The sequence below is a fragment of the Egretta garzetta genome, unplaced genomic scaffold (genome assembly GCF_000687185.1).
Source record: "Egretta garzetta isolate BGI_Z169 unplaced genomic scaffold, ASM68718v1 scaffold143, whole genome shotgun sequence".
NCBI classification, from domain to species: Eukaryota; Metazoa; Chordata; class Aves; order Pelecaniformes; family Ardeidae; genus Egretta; species Egretta garzetta.
In genome coordinates, this window is record NW_009259310.1 from 2,400,398 (window position 1) to 2,409,484 (window position 9,087).

At 53.5% G+C, this 9,087-nt stretch overlaps 1 protein-coding gene across 1 annotated transcript in view; it reads left to right on the forward strand.

Moving 5' to 3' along the window:
* The first annotated feature begins 453 nt into the window (after positions 1-453).
* Positions 454-9,087, forward strand: part of ARRDC1 (arrestin domain containing 1) — a 19,866-nt gene continuing 11,232 nt past the window's right edge. Inside the window, exons 1-2 of the mRNA XM_009636316.2 lie at positions 454-517; positions 2,683-2,793. Coding sequence (XP_009634611.1) covers positions 454-517; positions 2,683-2,793 — 175 coding nt within the window. The remainder of the gene's footprint in view (positions 518-2,682; positions 2,794-9,087) is intronic.

Here is a 9,087-nt window from a genome sequence, read left to right on the forward strand (position 1 = left end):
TTAACCCTAATGATGTGTTATAGGGGGGTCCACCATCACAGCAGGGACCACCAGCCAAGGGTTGGCTCTGAGCGTCAGGCTGCAAACCCACTGCCTTTGGTTGCTGAGTCTCTGCCTCCTGTGGGAAGGAGATGGGCCTTAGCGTGTATGTGCTTGAACGTGTCCACCCACCCGCCTCCCAGGAACAGGAGTGCCTCAGCACCGCAATGCAGTAAGCGGGCTTGAATTCAAGACCATCATCCCCTTATCTGGGTGTTGCAACAGATGGTGGTGATCTATAAACTTCTGTGGTGAAGGGAGGCTGAGGGGAGGCCTGTTCAAGGGCTGTTGCTCCTGAAGGATGTGAATATTCTCTAGTTCTTGGTTGGGCTTTTCTTGCTTGCATCTCCCATGTGAAAATGTGGGAGTGGAGCATTTGAGCCTGGGCTTGATTTGATTTGAGCCATCCGAGTTATGTGGGCTAACTGGGAGCAGGGCAGGCTCATTCTGAGCCCAGAGATGTGGCAGTATATCCAAGGTGGGAGCATGAGGGCTGGTACGAATGCCTGTGTACACAGGCTAAAACTACTCCCTGCTCCTTCTGATGCTGAAACCCCTACGTTTTGGCTCTGCTATCTGGCAAAAGAGGCGACTGGAGGTCACCTGGGGCTGTGCCAGAGGATTCAGTGTCATCGTTCACTTCAGGAGGGGACCTGTGTCAGCTCGGACTGAGTGTGCTGTGCGCTGCGGTGCAGGCAGCTCCCATTGCAGGCCACACTCTCCTGTTCATCCACTGCCTTGGAAGTGCCGATGCACATCACAGACACAAAGAAGCAAGCCGATGTGTCAGCATTGCTGCTGTATTGATGTTGGGTTAATGAGAGTTGGCATTTGGAGCTGCTTATCCCTTGCCCTTGAGTATAAAACGGCACTTGGATGGGCCCTGGTGTTCAAAGTCATGATCGGGCTGTGAAGGTATTGCAGCAGATCTGATGGGGAGAGGCTGTTCTTCCTAGAGACTTTAAGCCCTGAGGAGCCTGTTCCACCTGAATGCATGTAATGAAGCACAGATAAAGGGGCTGGGGGTAAGAACTATGCATTCCTGGGTTTGGGGTTTCTTTCCACCCTGTCTTGGGTTGGTGTGGAGGACATGGTCATGCTGGCCAGGCAGGAGAGCTGTTTGAGATGGTTGCAAGCAGCGTCACTTGTAGCCCTCAGTGTTTGGGTGGGTGAGTGGAGGTGGTGAGATCAGCACGGCTGAGAAGGCTTATGGAGTGGGGAGGGGGAGAGTTCCTAAGCCAACGCAAATTGGCTGCCTGCTTCCCAGGGAGATGCTTCCTGTGAGATGCGGCTTGAATACAGGGGAGCAGATGCGTGAAATGGGAAAAGAGTCTGTCTGGTAGTTCCTGCCACCTTCCTGCCAGCAGAACTATTCACCTGTCACATTTGGTGAAGGAGTTCTGTGGGATCCATCAAAGCTGTTGCAAAACCCGGTGAGAATCGGGGCAGGAGATGCTCAGGCTGGGACAACCCTGAAGGCCCAGTTTGTGCCGCGATAGGTCTGCCTGCATCCTTCCTGTGTGGCGGTAGCACCACAGATCATCTGCTGTGCAACAAGGCTGGTCTGTCACGTTTGTCTCTGTGGTCCCATGTCAACAACAGAGCTTGATTTCAGCCTGCTGCTAATTGGCCAAGACTAACTGAAAATGGCTTGTGTGTAGCTCTTCTGAAAGCCGTGTGGTCCTTCTGAAAACCAGAGTGCAGGGCAAGCTCTGGGGTGACTTTCCCAAGGTAAGGCACAAACATGGCTCAAATTCCTCTCCTTGCCAAGGAGTCAAGTGGCATCTCCAGTGCTTCCAGACCTTGCTTTGTGGCTTTGCTGCAAGCCCTGTGTCTCTAACAAGTTGGAAGCCACTCAAAGTGGACTCTGGCTTCTGAGAAGCAACATGGTTATCAAATATGATCAGAAGTCATGATGCAGGACAAGCAAAGTGCTTCTGCTGTATTCTGTTGAAGTAGAGACTGATGCTGGGACATGGGGGCAGGCTCGTAGGGACTGGGGCTGTCTGTGAGGGTGGGTGGGCTGTGAACTTGAGCAGCCTCTGGGCTTGTTTGTGCTGCACTGGGGGGTCCAGCTCTCTGCTACTGCTGCATACAGGGCTATACACCTTGCTTAGCTGGCTAACGGGCTTGTGCTGAACACATCTCTTCCCAGGGCTGGTGGGATCGCCAGTGGGATGCCCAGCTCCTTGTGGGGTGTCTGGACAGGGACACCCAAGTGTGTAGGAGAGCATCGCTGCCACAAAGGTCTCTGCTGTCAGCCTGAGTTCAGGGGCTGATGCACATATTGAGAAAGGATGTTGGTTCATTTGGGAGAAAATTAGAGAGAGGGCTACCTCTCAGGGAGCTGCAATCACTGCTGTTAGGGGCTTTCACAGTCCAAGAAGGCCAGCATGAGGACTTCAATGGCGATAACAGCTGGGAGTAGCACTGGGGTAGCAGGGGGTGTGCAACAATGCTGAGGGTAAGGGGAAAACGTGCTTCTGAAATGATAGCATGACCTGATTCCTTTACTCCACTTTTCCACCCGTGTGTTTTCATGAGGCACTGCTCCTGCACAAGTCCGTGTACAGTACCTGAAGCAAGTCTGAACCTGAGGTTTTGCTTTCTCCCAGTGCTTATGTGTGTGCTTTCTCTCAACAGCCATCAAGGTGAGCTGCATTGGATCCTGTGGGGTGTCTAACAAGATCAATGACACAGCGTGGACTGTGGAGGAGCAGTACTTTAACAGCACGCTGTCTCTGGCGGACAAAGGTAAGGTCCACAAAGATGTGGTGGAGATCTGTGATTCTGATGTGGTCTACAGAAATGTATCACCACGACTTCAGCATCTTCTCAATGTGAAATACCCCTTCACAGGCTGCCTTGGCCTGTGCACAGGGGATGGGAGCCAATATTAGAGACTAGAAGAGCTTAGAAGGAGCTGTGCAGAGAGGCATCCTGAAGAGCTGCAGAACTCAGTAGCCACCCTGCAAACACTGTTTGCATCCTGTGGCCCGGATCTGCCTGAAATGGGGCTGCCAGCAGCGACTTCTCTGCTGTTTCAAGGCCCTGTGGGTTCACCCTGCTCCGCCTCCTGTGTGTGTTTTCTGTGGTGGTCACAAAACGCTGATCAAAGTTGATCAACAGAAGCCAGTTGTGGGCGAGGAGTAGTTTGCATCGAAAGGGATGTGGAGGTGTCACTTGTCCTCCAAGGGAAATGTTGAGAGCATGGCAGGAACAGCCTAGGACAGTTACCACCATACCCCCCGCAAGCCGAGATGCCCAGAAATAGTGCTGGGGTTGTATTATCCTGTGGGGTAAAGTGACACCAGCAGCCTCTGGGGAATCTGCACTCGAATGAATGCTGTCTTTCTGCTGGTAAATAGGTCAGCCTTACCACAAATAATTCATGCTGTGCCCTGGCTCCTGTTGAAATCAAGATGTGCCAGTATTCACCTGCTGAAGGCAGTGGCTGTAGTGGTAACTGTAATGTGGCAAATGCCTGGGCTAGCAGGAGCTCAGCTCTCTGGTGCTGTTGCATCTAATAAAAGGAAATGGCTAAAACTGAAGTGGCAGTTTCTGATAGCGCAGCAATTTTTCTAGCAGAGCTTTTAGTGTTGATGGGAGACTGACCTCATCCTTGCAGCAACTGGAGAGAGCACTGCTTGCTCTCAGGTCCCAGAGAAGGGAGATGGCTGGCTGGCTCACCCCTTGTTTTGGCTCATAGCCCAGGGGCTGCAATTGGAGGTAAACTGCCTGGGAGGGCGATGAGAAGTGTTTCTGCCTGATTTTGGATATGGCGCTGAGCATGGCCAGAGAGCCCAGCTGTGAATGTTGGAGTAGCAAAATCCCAGATGCTTTATAAGGTGCTGTAGGCCACTGAGCTTAGATGAGTTGGGAGCTGGAGGGTGCAAACATTTGTGGACTTCTGGAGAGATTTAAACCTGCAACTGCACTGAAAAATGCACCTTCCAACTTTTGTTTCTAATATTTAATGATTCAAGGGAGAGCTGTGATACTGTGGTCAGTTCTGTGCTGGTAAAGCTGAGTAGTGGGAAAAGCCAACCAAGGAGGTAGGAGTGGGAAGAGGTGGGTGTGCTGTTTGTTGGGTTTGCAGCCCCTGGGAGATTTTGATAGCTGCTTCAGCATTCGGCTCTTGTGAGGTTGCCCCTGGGAGCCATCCCCTTGACAACTAGAACCAGTGTAGACTGGGAAGGATGGAAGGAAAATGCATTGATGGCTACATGCTTTCATGGCTCTGAAGGCCTGAATTCCAAAGATGGCCAATATTTGGTACTCCCAGCTATTAAACTGTTTCATGGAAAGCCCTAGTCTTTTGGCTTTTCATTTTCTGGGACCCAGACTTTTGTGTATGACCCAGTGCAGTGCTGCTATCTGTCAGCTGCTGGAGTGCAGACTCTGCCAACCTGAGATGAGCTGGGGTGGCAGGGCCGGGCTGCTCGCTCTGCGCTGGAGCCGGTCATGGAGCTGGCAGCTCGAAAGCTCAGGTGTGTTGTAGTGTCATTACTGTCCTGTCTTGCAAAGCTACAGTACCATTACAGGAAAAAACCTGATCCCAGCTACCAGCAATGAAACTGGAGCAGCATGCCAGGTACTTACAGTCTCTGACCTGTACTCTTCTGCTTTTTGTGTCAAAGTGGACACAACCACTGGGAGCTCTCAGCCTCTGGCTTCCAGCTGTGGGGAAGCAGATACAGAGAGGGCGGGCAGTCCTTGTGCATGGGATCGCAGCCAAGGGCAGCGCTCGTGGGGCGTTTGTGCTTTGTGCAACTGGTACAGGAGTTACTGTCCTGGTCTTGCTGTGTTTGTCCCATGCCCTGAGGACGCAGGGGAGCGAGCGATGGGACATGGGTGGGAGAGGGCAGTGTTGATGCTGCCTTTGGACCTGAGTCCTCCACCGGAGACGGCTTTGAAACTTGTCTCTTGCAATTGTGGCGCTGGCCTGTGCAGATATGGAAACAAAAGCCCTGGGGGTTGGCACTGCTCCAGCCTGCGGCGCTGGGAAGCAAGATAACTGTCTGCTGTCGCAGCCCTCACTGTGACATTGATGCATGTCCGGGCTGGCAGAGCAGCAGGGAAGTCTGGCTTGCTTCTCTGTGACTCTGCCTGTGTGTGTGCCTGCCTGTCTGTCTGTCTGTCTGCCTCCTCCAAGGGGGCTGCTGGCAGTACCGCACCCTGGCATGGCACAGCCCTGCAGTGAGGCAGTGGCAGGGGTTTGCTAGGGGAGCCGTGCAGTGGCCTTGTGGGCACGAGTGTCAGGGCAGGGCCTCAGCGCTGACTCAGCCACAGCATTTTTAGGCTCCCCAGGAATAGCTTTCAGCTGCCCTGGCCTTTCCTGAACAGAGTGTGAAGGAGCTTCAGAAAGACAGACGGACCATCAAAGTACAGCTGCCCCTTCCCCTGTGACTCTGGACAAGAACATTTGGCAAGGATGGGCTGCTCCAGTGTCTGGCAGCAAAGCAGTTGCAGCTGCCTCTGGGGACGCACACCCAGCACTTGTGGGTGCTCCTCGGGGTGCCTCCGTGCAGGTCTGACACTCGTCTGGGAGGGGAAACTGAGGCAGTCTTGCGCTGTTGGGTGTTGAGTTGGGCCATACTCTCTGATGGCAGGAGCCCAGGGTATGGGTGAGCTAAGGGAGTCGGAAGCATTCCTGAGCAAGGACCACCAAAGGAGCACGGGGCCAGCTCAGCCGCTGGCCCACACTGCCAGCACGCAACTCCTTCTCTGGCCAGCACTGGAGAGCCGCAGGCAAAAGGCAGTGAGCACCACGAGCAAAGGTTACTGCGGCTGCAGCAAATACTGCGGTGGGGTATGGGATGGTCCTGCCACATGCGTAAAAGCGTGCAGAAACCCCCAGGGGATGTCACATCTGAGCAGTGCAAATGGAAAATGAATAGAGGAAGAGGGGGAATTTGCTTCTGCCTTGGAGGACTCTCATGTTCTTGCGTTCCCTCCCCTTACAGCAGTGCTGTTACATCTCAGTTTTGAACATGTGCATTAAAAAAAAAAAAAGCAAGGGGGAGCAGCATTTCCCTGCTGGGGGGTGATCTGGCAGCTACGCTGTGCCCTGAGGCAGAGGATGATGCCAGGCTCCCCGCTGGCACCATCCCAAACCCTCTTGCAGAGGGCTCATCCAGCCTGATAGAGTCTGCTTGGGTTGAGGGAGGATCCCAGGTGTCCCCAAGGCCATGCAGCCAATGTGTCTCCATCTTGCCTCCTGCTCCAGCGGGGCCACAGCAGTGCTGGCACCTGGGGGGACGGTGCGGGGAGGCATGCTCAGCCTGAAAAACAACCCGCCTCGTGCTCTCCCTTCCCACATCCTGAGCAGTAACTTTAAAAAACAGAGATCTGTGCTCTTTGAGGACACGTGGGGGGGAAGGGGAGAGGAGGGTTGCAAAACTATCGAGGCTTGAATTGCTCTTTAAGCATCTAAGAGCAACTCCGCGCTTCTCCACCCACACACCTTCTCATTGAAATAAGTGAGGGGGCAGCTCATCCTCTGTAGCATCAGCTGTTGCTTGTATTATGTGCAGGGTTTTTTTTTTTTCTTAAGGGTGTACATTGTATGAGAAAGGAGGCAGGCCCTGAAATAACCCAGATGCCCGCTTTGCAATGTAAGGGACTTATTTAAGGCACTGGCCTTATCCTTAATTTCCCTTCTCGCCCCCCCTTGGAGCAGCATCCAGGGTATGGAGGGCTCAGCCTTGCTGCTGGACCATCCGCAGGTTGGTGAGGCTGTCTTGGCTGCAGAGGACCCTGCTCATGTCTGTGCTGGTGTGGTGCCTGTCCCTGCTCGAGCAGTGCAGCGTCTGTGCTCCGGGAACGCCTCTCGCTGGCACTGAGCAGGAGCTGGAGGCAGCGGGCGCCCGTGAGCTGCCGGGGGAGGTGGGGGATTGCGCAGGGTCTGTGCTGTAGCCTTGGCAATAACACACAGGCCAGCGGTTTAATGAACTCGAGCTCTTTACATAAAAGCTGCTGGAAGGTGCTGAGCGTGCCAGCTGGTCTGGAGCCGCTCGCTGCTCCATGTGCTGGAGCACAGTGCTGTGCCGGGGAGGTCACTCAGCCCATGGGGGACTCCCAGGGGAGGCTCGTTATTTGCCTCCGGGAGGGGAGGCCGAGCGGGGATTTGCTTTGCCCACTTGGCCTGAGTTTGACTTGGACTTTGACTGCTCCTGCTCCCTGGTCCTGTTTTTTCTTGGGCCCTTTTTTTGCAAAGAAATGCAATAGGGGTGGGGGGGAACCTCACAAGTGTGGGTGGTGTTGGGTTTCTGTAGGTGTCAGCAGTGCAGAAGATCAAGTACACTAGTTGCAGCAAGTACAAAATAGCACCACTTGTACCTGCCGCTCTTGGACAGAGAGATGCTTCTCTTGGTCCAATATAATGGAGTAATTCAGCTCTGCAGAGGCCTTCTGCTCCTCTCCCCCTCCCCTCCTGGAGCTCTGACCGTATTCAGCCAGAGAGGAGCCAGTCCATCCTGTGCCTGTACCCAAACGGGGCTTTTTTTTCTTGGACACCCTGTATCTCCCAACTGCACAGACAGCTCTTGCCCTGGGATGGGTTGTGCATGCAAAGGTAAATTTTTTTTTTTTTATTATTATTATTATTCTCTTTTAATCCTACTTTGTACCTGAGTTGAACCTGTGCAGGGGGCTGGCTGTAATTTCCGGCTGACCTTACATTTGGCAGCTTGTAGTTAGCTAGAAGGCACTGCAGGGAATTCCTGGCTGCTCCACGTGCTTCCTTTGCTGGCAGATTTCTTGCACAAAAAGCTAAAAAGGGGCAGTTGTGCATCTCTTCTTCCCTGGGCTCCTTCTCTGCTGGCTTGGCACAACACCTTCACAGCCAACAGTCGGCACAGGGCGACAACCCTGTCTTCAAGCTGAATTTAAAAAGCTTAGTGACCTGACTAAGCAGGCATTGAGAGACTTAGGTCTCTTGTTCTGTGCTCAGGAATCGCTCTGTGAGCAGGAGGTAGCGAAGCAGCGGGCGATGCTCCTGGACAGCCCCTGGCTGGGTGAGAGCAGGAGGGTGCCCATGGGCAGTGGTGAGCTGTTAAGGATGTGCCGGTGCTGGCTCCTGGCCGCACTGTGCTGCCAGGTTCAGGAGCAGTAACTGCAGGTTCGGCCCAGGAAAACCACATGGAAGGAGCTGCAGTCACCTTGGGTCACAGCAGCTTTCTCAGCGCTTCCCAATTTCTTGCCTCAATAGATCACTGTTAATCCTTGACTTTTTTGCAGCATTGCCATACTGCCAGATCCTGCTAATTCTCTGAAAATGTCACTGAAAACTGCTGACACAGATTTGTAAGCAGCGGAGCCCTAGTCTCAGTGCTAGGCTTTCTGGTGTGTTTTCTTCCTCAGTCTGTGACCATGTTCCCATCCTGCCAGTACGGTAGCTCTGCTCAGCTGAAGTGCTGTCGGTGGCTGGAGAGCTCTCGTTTGAGCAAAAGTAAGCCGAGCTGAACGCTGAGGCTTTCCCCAGCAGGTCTGGCTGTGCTTGCTGGCAGGTCGCTCTTCTAGCTGTCAGCTGCTCCCTCTGAGGCACCTGTATCTGCTGCAGGGATGGCACGAGCAAATGTGTGCATTTACCCTCATTTGTTGCGGTTTGTAATCCTGTGTATTAGCTTAATCCACCAGAGACTCAGTTGGAGTCCTCATGCTAAAGCTCCAATGGCCCGGCATTGCCTGAAGTGCCCTGGCACAGACAAAATTAATGCTTCCTATCTGATGTCTCTGATGCAGGCTTCCGCGAGCTAGAAGAGCTCTGACCTTCTTGCTTGCATCTAGTATTCAATTTTCAGGGCTCCAAAGGTGGATGAGGAGAGACAGGAGGGCAGGGGCGAGCAGGGTGCTGTCTGTCAGGACTGCATTGAGAGTGATGGTTCTTCCAGTAGCTGGGGAACCGCTACCCTGTAGCACAGCGCAGAAGCAGGGCTGCCTGTTTCTCCACCTGAAAGTGGAAAACACAAACCTCCCGCTTTCCTGCTCTCTGCCTGGAGAGCCTCGAAAGGAGCGTGCCTGAGCTGTGCATCAGCAGCGCTGGTA